This window comes from Petromyzon marinus, unplaced genomic scaffold, assembly GCF_048934315.1.
Source record: "Petromyzon marinus isolate PM22_M1 ecotype Great Lakes invasive population unplaced genomic scaffold, UKy_Petmar_22M1.pri1.0 PM_G_Scaffold_9, whole genome shotgun sequence".
Classification (NCBI taxonomy): Eukaryota; Metazoa; Chordata; class Hyperoartia; order Petromyzontiformes; family Petromyzontidae; genus Petromyzon; species Petromyzon marinus.
Genome location: NW_027423046.1, coordinates 4,795,083 through 4,815,255, shown reverse-complemented (window position 1 = coordinate 4,815,255; position 20,173 = coordinate 4,795,083). Strand labels below are relative to the sequence as shown.

The window sequence follows — 20,173 nt, the reverse complement described above, 5'->3', positions numbered from 1 at the left end:
CCTTGATGCACCTGCCAGTACTAGGAAGACTTTTGTTTTCAAACTGCTCCTCGCTAAGGTTCCCCAGAGAGAGAAAATTGGTCTAGCTGTGGCATCATCGGGGATTGCTGTGTGAGTCGATGTGTGTGTCTTTGAGTCCATGTCTGTGCATTTAGGTCCGTGTGTGTGTGTAAGTCGATGTGTGTCTATGTCTTTTTTGCCCGGGCAACGCCAGATGTCTGTGTGTGTACGTCCATGTGTGTAAGTCCAAGTGTGCGTGTCAGTCCATATGTGTGTTAGTCGATGTGTGTGTGTTAGTCAATGTGTGTTCATGGCTCCATGTGAGTGTGTAAGTCTCTGTGTGTGTCTCTCTATCCCCGTGTGTCTCTCTCCCCGTGTGTCTCTCTCCCCGTGTCTCTCTCTCCCCATGTGTCTCTCACTCCCCGTGTGTCTCTCTCCCCATGTGTCTCTCTCCCCATGTGTCTCTCTCCCCATGTGTCTCTCTCCCCATGTGTCTCTCTCCCCGTGTGTCTCTCTCCCCGTGTGTCTCTCTCCCCATGTGTCTCTCTCCCCGTCTCTCTCCCCGTGTCTCTCACTCCCCGTGTCTCTCTCTCCCCGTGTCTCTCTCCCCGTGTGTCTCTCTCTCTCCGTGTCTCTCTCTCCCCGTGTCCCTCTCTCCCCGTGTCCCTCTCTCCCTGTGTCTCTCTCCGTGTGTCTCTCTCCCCGTGTGTCTCTCTCTCTCCGTGTCTCTCTCTCTTGTTGTATATGAGCCTTTTCCAAAATTGATATTAACAATAATATCTGCCGATATATATTTTAATAATAAAGGAAATAATGCATAAAAACACACAAACCCAAAAACCCGCAAACACAGATGGAGATCATAAACAGGCCATAAATAAATAATAAAACTCTCAAGGCGAGGATGTAACAGCTATCGGCGAAAATCTCCAGATGAACAAGAGTTTGATGGGCCCCTTAGGAAAGGTCCCTCCGAGGTCAGAACACCAAGAGACTAGACACGGAGACGCCAACAGGGTAAATCGTATACATATTTTTTTCCTTATTTGCCAGTAAAACAACAAAAAAATTAAAAGGCAACAACAAGAATAAGATGAAATTAGCGGTCCTAACGCTCACTCCAATTAAGAACAGGCCACCAGACACATCAGTGAATTATTATCCAATGATTAATTCGCTATCAAATGATTTTCACCTTTAATACTTACTGTTAAAACAAAGCTTTGAGACAAAATACAGTCACATCAAAGGTTTTCGAGAAGGAATGAGACAACGGGCAAACTTGCGAAAGAGTTTAAACAATATCCCAAGCAACCCCGACCACCTTTGCCTCTCTCGCTCGCGGGGAAGCAGGAATTACACCTTATCACAAGGGGCCATCTGGAAAAGCCAGCCGGGTTTGATGAGGAGACACACCCCACCCCACACACGGCAACCAGGCAAACAAAGTTTTAAAGAAATTGCAATATAACATTAGTAATAACGTGTTCACCTTACACGACATTCCATTATAGAACCTTACAGAACCAAGGGATATGGATTCCAACAATCAAGAAATGGACCTCTTAAACTCAGGATGATAATTATTTTTCTTTTTAATAATTCCATCATAACAATTCGAACCTCGGTAAAACCGAGAGGTGTCGGGAGGACGTAGTTACAAACACGAGTCTTGGCGAACATGGGACCAAATGGTATTTGAGAAAAATAAGTCGAAAGTATAAAGAGATAGGTACTCCCGACCACCTTTGTCTCTCCCGAAGAGCGCGAGAGAGGAATTTCACGCCAGGGCAAACAGATCGTTATCGCAGGAGCCATCTGTACACACACGAACTCACACACACAGACCCCGCCCTCCCCCTTTTCCACTGCGCAGAGAGAATTGTCTTTGAATATAACGGTCAGCCGCATTTTCAAAAGTTCAGTGAAACCTGCTGTCAGAGAAGTTAAGTCAAGAGTCAAGACATCAGCGAGTCAAGACGTCCACAGGACGAGCAGTCGCATGGAGCGGCTGGCTCCGAGCCTCGCTGAGTAGTGAGGATCGCTGAGTCGCGATGTATCAACAAAAGTGAGTCATACAGCAGTGGAGGAAACCTGCTGTCAGCGAACCAGCACGGGCGCGTTCGCGCACTTCAACAGAGAGAGCACGTGCGACTCAACTCACTCAACTGAAGAAAAAGGTTGGCCAGCCACCAACAAAGTATCAGCGAATCAGCGCTGAGAGCGCTCGAGCATCTCCACAAAGAAAGCACGTGCAACGTGGCTCAACCAGCAGCGGAAAAGCACGAGCAGCCGCCAACAACTTCAGCAAACCAGTGACCAAGCGCGTGCGACTTGAGTCATACAGCAGTGGAGGAAACCTGCTGTCAGAGAGCCGCCAACAACCTCAACAAAGAGAGCGCGTGCGACTCGGCTCACTCAGCAGAAGAAAAACTTGACCTGTCGCCGGCGAGCGCAGCGGCAGATACTACAGTAGCGGAAAGAGCGCGCGCCGGCGTAGCTCATCCAGCAGTGGAGGAAACTGCTGTCAGCGAATCAGCACGGGCGCGTTCGCGCATCTTCAAGGAGAAAGAGCGCGGCCAGCAACGCCAAGCAAGAGCGTGCAGCAGCTCAGCCAGCAGTGGAGAGAAACTGCTATCAGCGAATCAGCACGGGCGCGTTCGCGCATCTTCAAGGAGAGGGAGCGCGCGCCACCAGCGTGCCATCAGCATCAGCACCAGTGCGTGCCAACAGCGCGCCACCAGCGCGCCACCAGCACCAGCGCGTGCCAACAGCGTGCCACCAGCGTGCCACAGTGCGCAACTTCGCGTCACCAGCACTGAGAGGGCAGCGGCCCCGCACTCAACACCCATCGGTGCGACGACGGCGAGTGTCGTGCTGACTCATCCAGCCAGCGGTGGACAGAAACTGGCAGCCGGTCGTATGCAACCCCTCCTCCACACTCTCCCCCTCACTCCCCCACCGCGCCGCAACACACAGGAAACACATTTTGGACACAAGAGATGCTAACCTCGGCGTCTGCTTTACGCAAAGAATTGAACCAGTGATAACGAAGACACAGATACGCATATCGGGATAATCAAGAAGGGTTGCCACTCCAAGGTGGTGCATTAAAAATCAATTCATAACGAAAAATACTGCTGTCATTGAGTTGCATAATAACCAATCGCCCTACTGTTAAAAACGTGATAAGAATTTACTTGAAGGTCTATGAATGGATGTGGTACTGTGTGGGCAATGTTTAAATACGAATTTACATTATAAGGTTAAGGTTTTGATAGAATAGTTCGCATGTTTTTAATCTCTCTCTCTCAACAACCGATCGATTGCGTTACGCGTCGGGAATTAACCATAGGTGCCGCTATCGAGGTGAAACAACGCAATCGTGATGGTATCATGTTAACGCTGTGTTGAAATTCCAAAATCCCGAGATTGAGTTTCATATTATCCAAAAATTAAAGTTAGCTAGAAAATAAAATTGATTAAAGCAGAAGGTTTGTGTGTGATTCTTCCTGAAATTCTGCATAATATTGTTCTGCGTATGAGATCTGAATCCTGGGGACCTATCATAAGTACACTATCACCACACATAATCCATAACACACATAATTCGTAATGTTCAATCGAGAGTAATCGTATCCTTATCGATAATACGGAATTAAAGAGCAGAGTCGAATCGACTCTCTCTCATTCACGCTCACAACGCCTGCATCACTGCATACGATTAATTGCGTCATTCCAATTCATAACACAATCCTCGTCACCGAGGCTCGACCTGATAATCCATAACGACCTGCATTATCCTAACCACGCCCACTCGCATAAATTAATACGATTATCTCTCGAATCAGCATAATTTATGCGCATAATTACACTAATTAACATAATTTCGGATAAATTATGCAAATCTCAAATTTCATTTAATTTTCATTATTTTCATCAATTTTCATAACACCTATATATACAACATGAATCTGTGGGTCTCTGTGTGGTGAGTCTGTGGGTGTCTGTGTGGTGAGTCTATGGGTCTCTGTGTGGTGAGTCTGTGGGTCTCTGTGTGTGGTGAGTCTGTGGGTCTCTGTGTGGCGAGTCTGTGGGTCTCTGTGTGGTGAGTCTATGCGTCTCTGTGTGGTGAGTCGGTGGGTCGCTGTGTGGTGAGTCTGTGGGTCTCTGTGTGGTGAGTCTGTGGGTCTCTCTGTGTGGTGAGTCTATGGGTCTCTGTGTGGTGAGTCTGTGGGTCTCTGTGTGGTGAGTCTGTGGGTCTCTGTGTGAGTCTGTGGGTCTCTGTGTGGTGAGTCTATGGGTCTCTGTGTGGTGAGTCTGTGGGTCTCTGTGTGGTGAGTCTATGGGTCTCTGTGTGGTGAGTCTGTGGGTCTCTCTGTGTGGTGAGTCTATGGGTCTCTGTGTGGTAAGTCTCTGGGTCTCTGTGTGGTGGGTCTGTGGGTCTCTGTGTGAGTCTGTGGGTCTCTGTGTGGTGAGTCTATGGGTCTCTGTGTGGTGAGTCTGTGGGTCTCTGTGTGGTGAGTCTGTGGGTCTCTGTGTGGTGAGTCTATGGGTCTCTGTGTGGTGAGTCTGTGGGTCTCTGTGTGGTGAGTCTATGGGTCTCTGTGTGGTGAGTCTGTGGGTCTCTCTGTGTGGTGAGTCTATGGGTCTCTGTGTGGTAAGTCTGTGGTACTCTGTGTGGTGGGTCTGTGGGTCTCTGTGTGAGTCTGTGGGTCTCTGTGTGGTGAGTCTATGGGTCTCTGTGTGGTGAGTCTGTGGGTCTCTGTGTGGTGAGTCTATGGGTCTCTGTGTGGTGAGTCTGTGGGTCTCTGTGTGGTGAGTCTATGGGTCTCTGTGTGGTGAGTCTGTGGGTATTATTTTGGCAATCGTCATCAGGAGGAGAAAAGAGGGGGATGAAAGCCGCTGAAGCAGCAGGCTGTTTTAAAGTTTTAAAGTTGGGTGTAGCCCAAGGGTCATAAACAAAGTGGGCACAACTTTACCGAAAGACCCAAAGAAAATGAATTCCTGCAGTCACGAAAGCTTTAGGTCGAGTCTAACTGTGTCTCTGTATATACACTACACTACTATATACTACACTATACACTACACTACACACTACACTACTATACACTACACTACTATACACTACACACTACACAGAATACGGAGAGAGACACGGATGGACTGGGCCTCTGTGTCCTGGCGGTGTGCCACTCACGGAGCCACGGTCGCCCTCCGCGTTTCTCCGCGGTGCCTTGGGGAGCGTGGGGGGATCCTCCCTGCACGCATGTGGGTAGTGGGGGGGTGGTGGGGTAGTGGTGGGGGGGGGCACAGTGGCAGGTCGTCACACAGACGACCCCGCGGGCACCGCCGACGTCCGCCCGACGTCCGAGAGAAGCGAGCGACTCACGAGGGGCCCCAGGGCTCGTGACGACGCTGACGCTGACGCTGACGGGGGTGGCAGTAGAGCAGCAGCAGCAGCAGCAGCGTGGCCACCAGGGCGAGGGACACGGCGAGGATCGCGGCCCAGCTGGCCCGGCCCGCCGCCGCTGCCGCCGCAGAATTCTCTGCGTGGCCAAACGGTCCCCCGCGTGGCGTCAGCGTGCCGCCGTAGCACGACGACAACCGCCGCGATGACCACACGCGCCAGGCTAGGCGCCCTTTGAGGCTCGCGGCGCTTGCACCCGGGCGTTGCGGGTCGAGGGAGCGAGACGGAGGGACGGACGGAGACAAAGTTCCCCCGTGAAGGCCACGGCGGACTGTCGGGGCGGGTGCCGTTAGCGAGTGTCAGCAGCTGAGAAGGCCGTGATTGTGACAAACGAGGGGATGGGTGGCCAGAACAGGGACACACACACGCACACACACACGCACATGGAAACACACACACATGCACACGAACACACACACACGCACACGGACACACACACACACACACACGGACACACACACACGCACACACACGCACACACACGGACACACATGCATGCACACGGACACACACACGGACACGCACACACGCACCAACACACACACAATGACACGGACACACACAAAGCAACACACACACGTGCACGTACACGGACACGCACACACACACACGTACACGGACACACACACATGCAACATTCAGAGATGCGAACAAACCTGTTCGTGTGTCCAGTTGCCTGTTCGGACCGAAAGTCGTGAGTTCAACCGGCGTGCAACAGACGGCGGTGGTGGCATCTACATCTGTAGAACGTGAAGAACCAGTTGCATTTACATCTGTAGAACGTGAAGAACCAGTGGCATCTACATCTGCAGAGCGTGAAGAACCAGTGGCATCTACATCTGTAGAACGTGAAGAACCAGTGGCATCTAAATCTGTAGAATGTGAAGAACCAGTGGCCTCTACATCTCCAGAAGGTGAAGAACCAGTGGCATCTACATCTCCAAAAGGTGAAGAACCAGTGGCATCTACATCTGCAAAACGAGAAGAACCAGTGACATTAATATCAACAGAATACGAAAAAACAGTGACATGTACATCTGTAGCACGTGAAGAACCAGTGGCATCTACATCTACAGAACATGAAGAACCAGTGGCATCTACATCTGTAGAACGTGAATAACCAGCGGCATCTACATCTGCTGAACGTGAAGAACCAGTGGCATCTACATCTGCAGAGCGTGAAGAACCAGTGGCATCTACATCTGCAGAGCGTGAAGAACCAGTGGCATCTACATCTGCAGAACGTGAAGAGAACGTCAATAACCAGTGGCATCTCCATCTGCAGAACGTGAAGAACCAGTGGCATCTACATCTGCAGAACGTGAAGAACCAGTGGCATCTACATCTGCAGAGCGTGAAGAACCAGTGGGATCTACATCTGCAGAACGTGAAGAACCAGTGGCATCTACATCTGCAGAACGTGAAGAACCAGTGGCATCTACATCTGCAGAGCGTGAAGAACCAGTGGCATCTACATCTGCAGAACGTGAAGAATCAGCGGCATCTACATCTGCAGAGCGTGAATAACCAGCGGCATCTACATCTGTAGAACGTGAAGAACCAGTGGCATCTACATCTGCAGAGCGTGAAGAACCAGTGGCATCTACATCTGCAGAACGTGAAGAACCAGTGGCATCTACATCTGCAGAGCGTGAAGAACCAGTGGCATCTACATCTGCAGAAGATAATGAGCTTTGGGTCTCCATGTGAGTCTATGGGTCTCTGTGTGAGTAGTCTATGGGTCTCGGTGTGATGAGTCTATAGGTCTCTGTGTGAGTCTATGGGTCTCTGTGTGAGTAGTCTATGGGTCTCTGTGTGAGTAGTCTATGGGTGTCTGTGTGAGTAGTCTATGGGTGTCTGTGTGATGAGTCTATGGGTGTCTGTGTGAGTCTATGGGTCTCTGTGTGAGTAGTCTATGGGTCTCTGTGTCAGTCTATGGGTCTCTGTGTGATGAGTCTATGGGTCTCTGTGTGAGTAGTCTATGGGTCTCTGTGTGAGTAGTCTATGGGTGTCTGTGTGGTGTGTCTATGGGTCTCTGTGTGAGTAGTCTATGGGTCTCTATGTGAGTAGTTTATCTGTCTCGGTGTGATGAGTCTATGGGTCTCTGTGTGAGTCTATGGCTCTCTGTGTGAGTAGTCTATGGGTGTCTGTGTGATGAGTCTATGGGTCTCTGTGTGAGTAGTCTATGGGTGTCTGTGTGATGAGTCTATGGGTCTCTGTGTGAGTAGTCTATGGGTCTCTGTGTGAGTAGTCTATGGGTGTCTGTGTGAGTAGTCTATGGATGTCTGTGTGAGTAGTCTATGGGTCTCTGTGTAAGTAGTCTATGGGTCTCTGTGTGAGTAGTCTATGGGTGTCTGTGTGAGTAGTCTATGGGTGTCTGTGTGAGTAGTCTATGGGTCTCTGTGTAAGTAGTCTATGGGTCTCTGTGTGATGAATCTATGGGTCTCTGTGTGAGTAGTCTATGGGTGTTTGTGTGATGAGTCTATGGGTCTCTGTGTGAGTAGTCTATGGGTGTCTGTGTGATGAGTCTATGGGTCTCTGTGTGAGTAGTCTATGGGTCTCTGAGTGAGTAGTCTATGGGTGTCTGTGTGATGAGTCCATGGGTCTCTGTGTAAGTAGTCTATGGGTGTCTGTGTGAGTCTATGGGTCTCTGTGTGAGTAGACTATGGGTCTCTGTGTGAGTCTATGGGTCTCTGTGTGAGTCTATGGGTCTCTGTGTGATGAGTCTATGGGTCTCTGTGTGAGTAGTCTATGGGTGTCTGTGTGATGAGTCAATGGGTCTCTGTGTGAGTAGTCTATGGGTGTCTGTGTGAGTAGTCTATGGGTGTCTGTGTGAGTAGTCTATGGGTCTCAGTGTGAGTCTATGAGTCTCTGTGTGATGAGTCTATGGGTCTCTGTGTGAGTAGTCTATGGGTCTCTGTGTGAGTAGTCTATGGGTGTCTGTGTGAGTAGTCTATGGGTCTCTGTGTGAGTAGTCTATGGGTGTCTGTGTGATGAGTCTATGGGTCTCTGTGTGAGTAGTTTATGGGTGTCTGTGTGAGTAGCCTATGGGTGTCTGTGTGATGAGTCTATGGGTCTCTGTGTGAGTAATCTATGGGTCTCTGTGTGAGTAGTCTATGAGTGTCTGTGTGAGTAGTCTATGGGTCTCTGTGTAAGTAGTCTATGGGTCTCTTTGTGAGTAGTCTATGGGTGTCTGTGTGAGTAGTCTATGGGTGTCTGTGTGAGTAGTCTATGGGTCTCTGTGTAAATATTCTATGGGTGTCTGTGTGAGTAGTCCATGGGTCTCTGTGTGAGTAGTCTATGGGTCTCTGTGTGATGAGTCTATGGGTCTCTGTGTGAGTATTCTATGGGTCTCTGTGTGAGTAGTCTATGGGTCTCTGTGTGAGTCTATGGGTCTCTGAGTGAGTAGTCTATGGGTGTCTGTGTGAGTAGTCTATGGGTCTCTGTGTGAGTCTATGGGTCTCTGTGTGAGTAGTCTATGGGTCTCTGTGTGGGTAGTCTATGGGTGTCTGTGTGAGTAGTCTATGGGTCTCTGTGTGAGTAGTCTATGGGTGTCTGTGTGAGTAGTCTATGGGTGTCTGTGTGAGTAGTCTATGGGTCTCTGTGTGATGAGTCTATGGGTCTCTGTGTGAGTCTATGGGTCTCTGTGTGAGTAGTCTATGGGTGTCTGTGTGATGAGTCTATGGGTGTCTGTGTGATGAGTCTATGGGTCTCTGTGTGAGTAGTCTATGGGTCTCTGTGTGAGTAGTATATGGGTCTCTGTGTGAGTAGTATATGGGTCTCTGTGTGAGTAGTCTATGAGTCTCTGTGTGAGTCTATGGGTCTCTGTGTGAGTAGTCTATGGGTCTCTGTGTGAGTAGTCTATGGGTGTCTGCGTGAGTAGTCTATGGGTCTCTGCATGATGAGTCTATGGGTCTCTGCGTGGGGCAGTGTCAATTCTCACCGATGACAGAGAGGTTGACCCTCCCCTCGAAGTTACCGTGGGGGAAGGTGACAATGTGACAGAGGAAGAGGCCCCCGTCGCCAGGACGCACGTCCAGCAGCTCCAGCGAGACGTCGCCGGGAGGCCCCCCAACGCGGAACCGCAGTCGGCCCGCGAGGGACGAGTTGGAGTACGCCGTGCCGTGCAGCGGGCTGAGCGTGGCCAAATTGGCCCCCGCCCAGACGTAGTCACGGGAGGCCTTCAGCCAGTTGGCCTGCACCACCACCACGGCCGCACCCCACAAGACGCAGCGCAGCAGCGCCACCTTCTGGCCGACCACCGCCGTGACCTGGCCGTCCGTGTCGACACCCACACGAGGGGCTGGGTGGGAAGACCACGCAGAGACCCATAGACTACTCATAGAGACCCATAGACTACTCATAGAGACCCATAGACTACTCATAGAGACCCATAGACTACTCATAGAGACCCATAGACTACTCACGCAGAGACCCATAGACTACTCACGCAGAGACCCATAGACTACTCACAGAGACCCATAGACTACTCATAGAGACCCATAGACTACTCATAAGAGACCCATAGACTACTCATAGAGACCCATAGACTACTCATAGAGATCCATAGACTACTCACGCAGAGACCTATAGACTACTCAGAGACCCACAAGACTACTCACGCAGAGATCCATAGAGTACTCATAGAGACCCATAGACTATCTTCTTTGGTAATTTCGGTAAAGCCACGTAGAATGAGAATAAAATAATAAATTGATCAAATAAAATAACACAATAAAATTCTTACGACGTATCGGCCACAACACAAGCGGCCTTCATCAGGTGAAGGGACGAGACTGTCTGGAGGACAGTGCTGGTCTGAGCGTGGCTGTGTTCGCTCCAGCGCTGTCCTCCAGACAGTCTCGTTCCTTCACCTGATGAAGGCCGCTTGTGTTGTGGCCGAAACGTCATGAGAATTTTATTGTGTTATTTTATTTTATCAATTTATTTTATTCTCATTCTATGTGACTTTACCGAAAGAACCAAAGAAGATGAATCCTTGCAGTCACGAAAGCTTTAAATCGAAATCCATAGACTACTCATAGAAACCTATAGACTACTCACGCAGAGTCCCATAGACCACTCAAAGACCCACAAGACTACTCACACAGAGACCCATAGACCACTCATAGAGACCCACAAGGCTACTCACACAGAGACCCACTTCACACGCACAAAAATACCTCTCACTCATTCACCCAGCCACCCACTCACCCCCGGTGCTGTATGGTGGAGGGACAGAGACACACGACAGTGGAGACCACTCCCCTGCCTTCCACCGTGGCAAGTCGGCTACCATTCTCACGCGGACGCAGTACTCATCCTCGCGTCCCGGCAGAAGCATCATTCGGTGTTGGTACCGGCATCCGATGAAGCGCTCCTGGCAGTAAGCATCATCATCATCAGTAGTAGCAGCAGTAGTAGTAGCAGCAACAGCATCATCATCAGTAGTAGTAGCATCATCAGTAGTAGTGTCATTGGTAGTAGCATCATCAGTATCATCATCATCATTAGTAGTAGCAGTAGTAGTAGCAGCAACAGCATCATCATCAGTAGTAGCAGCATCATCAGTAGTAGTGTCATTGGTAGTATCATCATCATCATCAGTAGCAGCATCGCCACCCACCCACTCAACCACACACATCTCCCGCCACAACCTCCCGACCCCCGTCACAACTCCGGCAACCTCTCACCGTGAGTCTAACGCCGCCTCTTTTTGAGATGTCAACCTGATGGTGATACTTCACGTCGTGGGCCACCAGCGCCCTCCACCCCCGCCCGACGGAGACCAACAACGACAGCTTCCGCACCTCCGGCTCTCCGTCGACCGCCGCCTCCAACTCCCCAGCCACCCCAGGACCACCGTCATCACGGCGGTCATCGTCACCGCCGTCACGGTCATCGTCATCGCCGTCGTCGTTGTAGCCATCATCGTCGTTGTCTTCATCGTCACCCACAACACCGCACTCCTCATCCTCACCACCATCGCCCTCCTCCTCCTCCTCCCCCCGCGTCAGTTTGTCGAGCCTCAGGGTGAACGACGGAGCGCTGAGCACAGCTGAGACACGGGAGAGGGGGGGTCATGGCGAGGGATGTTTGTGTGATCTCTCCCTGTCCTACAGAGTGAGTGAGTGGAGTTTGTGTGATCTCCCCCTGTCCTACAGAATGTGTGAGTGGAGTTTGTGTGATCTCCCCCTGTCCTACAGAGTGAGTGGAGTTTATGTGATCTCCCCCTGTTCTACAGTGTGAGTGGAGTTTGTGTGATCTCCCCCTGTTCTACAGAGTGTGTGAGTGGAGTTTGTGTGGTCTCTCCCTTTCTTACAGAGTGAGTGAGTGGACTTTGTGTGATCTCCCCCTGTCCTACAGAGTGAGTGGAGTTTGTGTGATCTTCCCTTGTTCTACAGAGTGAGTGGAGTTTGTATGATCACCCCCTGTTCTACAGAGTGTGTGAGTGGAGTTTGTGTGATCTCCCCCTGTCCTACAGAATGAGTGAGTGGACTTTGTGTGATCTCCCCCTGTCCTACAGAGTGAGTGGAGTTTGTGTAATCTCCCCCTGTTCTACAGAGTGAGTGGAGTTTGTATGATCACCCCCTGTTCTACAGAGTGAGTGAGTTTGTGTGATCTCCCCCTGTTCTACAGAGTGTGTGAGTGGAGTTTGTGTGATCTCCCCCTGTTTTATAGAGTGAGTGGAGTTTGTGTGATCTCCCCCTGTCCTACAGAGTGTGTGGAGTTTGTGTGATCTCCCCCTGTTCTACAGTGTGAGTGGAGTTTGTGTGATCTCCCGCTGTCCTACAGAGTGTGTGGAGTTTGTGTGATCTCCCCCTGTCCTACAGAGTGAGTGGAGTTTGTGTGATCTCCCCCTGTCCTACAGAGTGTGTGGCGTTTGTGTGATCTGCCCCTGTCCTACAGAGTGTGTGGAGTTTGTGTGATCTCCCCCTGTTCTACAGAGTGTGTGAGTGGAGTTTGTGTGATCTCCCCCTGTCCTACAGAGTGTGTGGAGTTTGTGTGATCTCCCCCTGTCCTACAGAGCGAGTGGAGTTTGTGTGATCTCCCCCTGTCCTACAGAGTGAGTGTGTGGAGTTTGTGTGATCTCCCCCTGTTCTACAGAGTGAGTGAGTGGAGTTTGTGTGATCTCCCCCTGTCCTACAGAGTGAGTGGAGTTTGTGTGATCTCCCCCTATCCTACAGAGTGAGTGAGTGGAGTTTGTGTGATCTCCCCCTGTCCTACAGAGTGAGTGAGTGGAGTTTGTGTGATCTCCCCCTGTCCTACAGAGTGAGTGAGTGGAGTTTGTGTGATCTCCCCTGTCCTACAGAGTGTGTGAGTGGAGTTTGTGTGATCGCCCCCTGTCCTACAGAGTGAGTGAGTGGAGTTTGTGTGATCTCCCCCTGTCCTACAGAGTGAGTGGCGTTTGTATGATCTCCCCCTGTTCTACAGAGTGAGTGGAGTTTGTGTGATCTCCCCCTGTCCTACAGAGTGAGTGAGTGGAGTTTGTGTGATCTCCCCCTGTCCTACAGAGTGAGTGAGTGGAGTTTGTGTGATCTCCCCCTGTCCTACAGAGTGTGTGAGTGGAGTTTGTGTGATCGCCCCCTGTCCTACAGAGTGAGTGAGTGGAGTTTGTGTGATCTCCCCCTGTCCTACAGAGTGAGTGGCGTTTGTATGATCTCCCCCTGTTCTACAGAGTGAGTGGAGTTTGTGTGATCTCCCCCTGTTCTATAGAGTGAGTGAGTGGAGTTTGTGTGATCTCCCCCTGTCCTACAGAGTGAGTGGAGGTTGTGTGATCTCCCCCTGTCCTACAGAGCGAGTGGAGTTTGTGTGATCTCCCCCTGTCCTACAGAGTGAGTGGAGTTTGTGTGATCTCCCCCTGTCCTACAGAGTGAGTGGAGTTTGTGTGATCTCCCCCTGTCCTACAGAGTGAGTGAGTGGAGTTTGTGTGATCTCTCCCTGTCCTACAGAGTGAGTGAGTGGAGTTTGTGTGATCTCCCCCTATCCTACAGAGTGAGTGGAGTTTGTGTGATCTCCCCCTGTCCTACAGAGTGAGTGGAGTTTGTGTGATCTCCCCCTGTCCTACAGAGTGAGTGAGTGGAGTTTGTGTGATCTCTCCCTGTCCTACAGAGTGAGTGAGTGGAGTTTGTGTGATCTCCCCCTGTCCTACAGAGTGTGTGAGTGGAGTTTGTGTGATCTCCCCCTGTCCTACAGAGTGTGTGGAGTTTGTGTGATCTCCCCCTGTCCTACAGAGCGAGTGGAGTTTGTGTGATCTCCCCCTGTCCTACAGAGTGAGTGTGTGGAGTTTGTGTGATCTCCCCCTGTTCTACAGAGTGAGTGAGTGGAGTTTGTGTGATCTCCCCCTGTCCTACAGAGTGAGTGGAGTTTGTGTGATCTCCCCCTATCCTACAGAGTGAGTGAGTGGAGTTTGTGTGATCTCCCCTGTCCTACAGAGTGTGTGAGTGGAGTTTGTGTGATCGCCCCCTGTCCTACAGAGTGAGTGAGTGGAGTTTGTGTGATCTCCCCCTGTCCTACAGAGTGAGTGGCGTTTGTATGATCTCCCCCTGTTCTACAGAGTGAGTGGAGTTTGTGTGATCTCCCCCTGTCCTACAGAGTGAGTGAGTGGAGTTTGTGTGATCTCCCCCTGTCCTACAGAGTGAGTGAGTGGAGTTTGTGTGATCTCCCCCTGTCCTACAGAGTGTGTGAGTGGAGTTTGTGTGATCGCCCCCTGTCCTACAGAGTGAGTGAGTGGAGTTTGTGTGATCTCCCCCTGTCCTACAGAGTGAGTGGCGTTTGTATGATCTCCCCCTGTTCTACAGAGTGAGTGGAGTTTGTGTGATCTCCCCCTGTTCTATAGAGTGAGTGAGTGGAGTTTGTGTGATCTCCCCCTGTCCTACAGAGTGAGTGGAGGTTGTGTGATCTCCCCCTGTCCTACAGAGCGAGTGGAGTTTGTGTGATCTCCCCCTGTCCTACAGAGTGAGTGGAGTTTGTGTGATCTCCCCCTGTCCTACAGAGTGAGTGGAGTTTGTGTGATCTCCCCCTGTCCTACAGAGTGAGTGAGTGGAGTTTGTGTGATCTCTCCCTGTCCTACAGAGTGAGTGAGTGGAGTTTGTGTGATCTCCCCCTATCCTACAGAGTGAGTGGAGTTTGTGTGATCTCCCCCTGTCCTACAGAGTGAGTGGAGTTTGTGTGATCTCCCCCTGTCCTACAGAGTGAGTGAGTGGAGTTTGTGTGATCTCTCCCTGTCCTACAGAGTGAGTGAGTGGAGTTTGTGTGATCTCCCCCTGTCCTACAGAGTGTGTGAGTGGAGTTTGTGTGATCTCTCCCTGTCCTACAGAGTAAGTGGAGTTTGTGTGATCTCCCCCTGTCCTACAGTGAGTGAGTGAGTGGAGTTTGTATGATCTCCCCCTGTCCTACAGAGTGAGTGAGTGGAGTTTGTGTGATCTCCCCCTGTGCTATAGAGTGAGTGAGTGGAGTTTGTGTGATCTCCCCCTGTCCTACAGAGTGAGTGGAGTTTGTGTGATCTCCCCCTGTCCTACAGAGTGAGTGAGTGGAGTTTGTGTGATCTCCCCCTGTGCTACAGAGTGAGTGAGTGGAGTTTGTGTGATCTCCCCTTGTCCTACAGAGTGAGTGAGTGGAGTTTGTGTGATCTCCCCCTGTCCTACAGAGTGTGTGGAGTTTGTGTGATCTCCCCCTGTCCTACAGAGTGAGTGAGTGGAGTTTGTGTGATCTCCCCCTGTTCTACAGAGTGAGTGGAGTTTGTGTGATCTCCCCCTGTCCTACAGAGTGAGTGGAGTTTGTGTGATCTCCCCCTGTCCTACAGAGTGAGTAAGTGGAGTTTGTGTGATCTCCCCCTGTTCTACAGAGTGAGTGAGTGAGTGGAGTTTGTGTGATCTCCCCCTGTCCTACAGAGTGAGTGAGTGGAGTTTGTGTGATCTCCCCCTGTCCTACAGAGTGAGTGAGTGGAGTTTGTGTGATCTCCCCCTGTCCTACAGAGTGAGTGAGTGGAGTTTGTGTGATCTCCCCCTGTCCTACAGAGTGTGTGGAGTTTGTATGATCTCCCCCTGTTCTACAGAGTGAGTGGAGTTTGTGTGATCTCCCCCTGTCCTACAGAGCGAGTGGAGTTTGTGTGATCTCCCCCTGTGAGCCGAAGACACACACACAGGCAGAAAGAGTCACAGACATACACAGCGACACACACAGACAAAGATGACAAAGATCCTCCGTGTAGCCTGAAAAAGACCGTTGGGGCAAGTGCTGTTAGTGAGCACCAGACAGACACGGACAAAGAGAGACACAGAGAGAGAGACACAGAGAGACACACACACACAGAGACACAAAGAGAGAGACACAGAGAGACACACACACAGAGACACAGAGAAAGACACACACAGAGACACAGAGAGAGAGACACACATAAAGACAGAGGCATATGTACAATCTCGTGCCACTCACTTTCCATCAAGGGCAGGACTACAACGGCGACCCAGCGTGAGGATCGCGACGGCGAGGATGAGAAGGAGAATCTCACACGGAGGAGGTAGCGGTCACCGGGATCGTCCAGCGCCGAGGAGACGTCGCACCGTGTCTCCGTTGTGGAAGCGCAGACGGTCTGCCAGCGGGCTCGTCTGAAGCTGCGCAGACAGAGACACAGGGAGGAGTGGTGAGGGTGGTGAGGAGCCAGTGGGTGAGAGAGACGTGTGTGTGTGTGAGTGGGTTGGTGGATGAGTGGGTTGGTGAGTGAGTGGGTGAGTGGGTTGGTGAGTGGGTGAATGGGTTGGTGAGTGAGTGGGTGAATGGGTGAGTGGGTGATTGAGTGGGTGAGTGAGTGGGTTGGTGAGTGAGTGGGTTGGTGAGTGGGTTGGTGAGTGGGTGGGTCAGTGGGTTGGTGAGTGGGTTGGTGAGTGGGTTGGTGAGTGGGTGAGTGAGTGGGTGAGTGGGTGAGTGGGTTGGTGAGTGAGTGGGTGAGTGGGTTGGTGAGTGAGTGGGTAAGTGAGTGGGTTAGTGAGTGAGTGGGTGAGTGAGTGGGTTGGTGAGTGAGTGGCTGAGTGAGTGAGCATCTCACAGTTTGCTCTGAACTGTGTATGTAACATTCAGGAACGTTGAGTTGGTCGTGGTCGTGGTGGTCGAGTTGATGGTGAAAGGATCAACAAGTGGGGGTCTATCCCCTCCATCCCCACTGGGAGCCGCTTCAACGGGGTCCCAGCAAAGGGTCGCCAGGAGGTCTCGAGACTCCAAACGAACATTCAGTGGGAACAGCGGAGCTGGGCAGATGGGGAAAAACATTCAAGAGTGCGTTAACCACTGCACCACCACTCCTCACTCACACACACAGTGCGTGAACCACTGCACCACCACTCCCCACACACTTCCACACACAGTGTGCTAACCACTGCACCACCACTCCACACACACACAGTGCGTTAACCACTGCACCACCACTCCCCACACACACACACAGTGCGCTAACCACTGCACCACCACTCCACACTCACACAGTGCGCTAACCACTGCACCACCACTCTCCACTCACACTTACACAGTGCGCTAACCACTGCACCACCACTCTCCACACAGTGCGCTAACAACTGCACCACCACTCCCCACACAGTGCGCTAACCACTGCACCACCACTCACCCCACAATCACAACCTGGCACCCGATTTATCGACCACCTCGGGCTCTGCTCACCGTGGCTGCTGCACGTGACGAGGTGGTGGAGGAGGAGGAGAGGCAGGATGAAGGGGAAGAGTAGGCCAAGTTTGTAGAGTTTCGACATCGCCATTAACCCCACACGCAGCCACGCGTCCGCCTCACCCAAGTCACGTGCTGAGGAAATCGATTCAAGGTTTAATTAAAAACTCGGATCGATTCCTATGTGGATAACAAATGCGAATCGATAGTGGTCAAAAATGTAGCCGATGGCATCGATCCCTATTGAGACTGCATTGGAATTGACGTTGGTCGTGAGTGTAAAATGGAATCGAATACATTTTCGATAACATGGGAATTGATTATGGCGATTTGTTCTAACATAGGAATCGATCTAGCTAGTGATTTAAAGCGCATAGAATCGAATCCCATTGGGATACCTACCATGAGAATCGATTGTGTTAGAAAAGGAGAGCGTTCAGAATCGATTCCTATTGAGAATGAATCAGAATCAGAAAGGGTTTTATTCGCCATGAAATTTCACACCGACACGGAAATTACTTTGGCAGGATGGTGCATACATTCAACATATAGGAATCTAAAATCTTAAATAAGTTTTAAACAAGTCTTACTATAATAATAAGGGTTAAAAGTCTAACTAACACCAAGGGGCTGAAGTATATAAAATTGAATAAATATCGAATATAAAATAGCTTTAAGATATAATTTAAAAATAAAAAATACAAACAGGTTAACATAGTTAATATCGGCAAGGTGTCATCATGTAGATAAAATGTTAAAATCAGTGTTAGCCCTTGGCCTCGTTTAACAGGCCAGCAGCAGATGGGAAGAAACTGTTTTTATGGCGTGAGGTTTTGGTCCTGATGGACCGAAGCCTTCTGCCAGAGGGGAGTAGCTGAAACAGAGAGTGTCCAGGGTGGGAGGAATCGGCCATAATCTTCCTCGCTCGCCTCATGGACCTTGTCGTGTGCAGGTCCTCGAGGGTTGGTAGATTGCAGGCAATTACCTTCCCAGCAGTGTGGATGATACGCTGCAGTCTGCTCTCGTCCTTGGCAGTGGTAGCAGCGTACCAGACGGTTATGGAGGAGGTGAGGATGGATTCAATGATCGCTGTATAGAATTGCACCATCATTGTCTTTGGCAGGTTGAATTTCTTCAGCTGCCGTAGAAAGTACATCCTCTGTTGAGCTCTCTTGGTGAGGGAGCTGATGTTCAGTTCCCACTTGAGGTCCCGGGAGAGAATAGTGCCCAGGAAGCGGAAGGACTCTACAATTTTGACTGGGGAGTCTAACAGTGTGATGGGGTTGAGGGGGGCTGTATTCTTCCTGAAGTCCACAACCATCTCAACTGTCTTTAGAGCATTTAGCTCTAAGTTGTTCTGGCTACACCAGGTCACCAGGTTGTCAGCTTCCCACCTATAGTCAGACTCATCCCCACCAGAGATCAGCCCAATGAGGGTGGTGTCGTCCGCAAACTTCAAGAGTTTGACGGACAGATGATTGGAGGTGCAGCTGTTGGTATACAGGGAGAAGAGCAGTGGGGAAAGGACGCAGCCCTGAGGAGTTCCGGTGCTGATGGACTTGGAGTCGGAGATTTGTGTTCCCAGCTTAACGCACTGCTTCCTGTCAGACAGGAAGTCTGTGATCCATTTACAGGTGGTGTAGGGCACGTTCAGCTGGAAGAGCTTGTCCTGAAGCAGGGCAGGGATGATGGTGTTGAAGGCAGAGCTGAAGTCCACAAACAGGATCCTGGCGTAGGATGCTGGGGCATCCAGATGCTGTAGGGTGAAGTGGAGGGCCATGTTAACTGCGTCGTCCACAAACCTGTTGGCTCTGTAGGCAAACTGAAGGGGGTCCAGGAGAGGGTCTGTGATGGCTTTGAGGTGTGCCAGGACCAGGCGCTCAAAAGACTTCATTACCACAGATGTAAGGGTGACCGGTCTGTAATCATTTAGTCCTGTTGGCCTTAGCTTTGTGGGCACAGGGATGATGGTGGAGGACTTGAGACAGGCTGGTACATGGCATGTCTCCACGGAGGTGTTAAAGATGTTGGTGAACACCGGAGACAGCTGGTCAGCGCAGTGCCTGAGGATGGCTGGAGAGACAGAGTCCGGCCCGGCTGCTTTGCGTGGATTCAGCCTCTTGAAAAGTCTATTAACTTCTCCCTCCTGAAAGGAGAGAGTCGTCTCTGTAGTATGGGTGGGGGGTGGGGCCTCTTGGGTGGGAAGGGGTGGTTCAGGACAGTCCAATTGTCTTTCAAATCTACAGTAGAACTCGTTCAGGTCGTTGGCTAGGCGGGAGTCGTTAGTGGTGTGGGGGGCTCTGGGTTTGTAGTTGGTGATCTGCCTGAGCCCTCTCCAGACAGAAGCAGCGTCGTCGTTAGTAGAGAACTGGTGTTTTAGTCTCTCTGAGTACAGTCGTTTAGCCTCTCTCACCGCTTTGCTAAACCTGTTCTTCGACTCCTTGAATCTGTCTCTATCCCCACTCCTAAACGCTTCCTCCTTCTCCAACCTCAACCTTCTGAGCTTTGCTGAGAACCAGGGCTTATTGTTGTTAAAGTTCACCCTGGTACGTGTTGGGATACAGCAGTCCTCACAGAAGCTGATGTAGGACGTCACAGCCTCTGTGAGTTCATCCAGACTATTGGTAGCAGTCGTGAACATATCCCAGTCAGTACAGTCTAAGCACGCCCGCAAATCTTCCACAGCCACACTGGTCCACTGTTTAGATGTCCTCACAGCAGGTTTACAGAGTTTTAGTTTCTCCCTGTATGCAGGAATCAGGTGGACCATGGCATGGTCAGAGTGTCCTAGTGCTGCTCGGGGGACGGCGTGGTAGGCTCTACTGACTGTAGTGTAGCAGTGATCCAGAGTGTTCCCTTCTCTGGTTGCGCATTTAATGAATTGTATGTATATTCTTAGTTTTTTCGGTAAAGTCACGTTGAAGAGAAACAACAAAATAACAAAATATATATAAAACATTGACTTTTCCAAGAAGGAGGTTCTTTGTAAGCCATCTGGCTTCCATGAAAGATTCGTTCATGAGGCTA

The 20,173-nt window shown here is 50.8% G+C and overlaps 1 protein-coding gene across 2 annotated transcripts; it reads right to left on the bottom strand.

Annotated features, from left to right (window-relative positions):
* Positions 1 to 779: 779 nt before the first annotated feature.
* LOC142921815 (uncharacterized) lies at positions 780 to 17,299 on the bottom strand. Of its 2 annotated transcripts, none has more exons than XM_076063151.1 (9): positions 17,144 to 17,299; positions 16,518 to 16,716; positions 15,908 to 16,086; positions 11,164 to 11,528; positions 10,685 to 10,850; positions 9,414 to 9,773; positions 6,127 to 6,441; positions 5,393 to 5,741; positions 780 to 5,261 (listed from the first exon to the last, which is right to left on the bottom strand). In XM_076063151.1, exons 1-9 carry the CDS (start codon positions 17,235 to 17,237, stop codon positions 5,135 to 5,137), a joined length of 2,154 nt encoding a protein of 717 aa, XP_075919266.1. In that variant the 5' UTR covers positions 17,238 to 17,299; the 3' UTR covers positions 780 to 5,134. The 2 variants fall into 2 exon arrangements, with proteins under 2 accessions (XP_075919266.1, XP_075919267.1); XM_076063152.1 differs by having other exon boundaries at positions 6,127 to 6,210.
* Between the last annotated feature and the right edge of the window lie 2,874 nt (positions 17,300 to 20,173).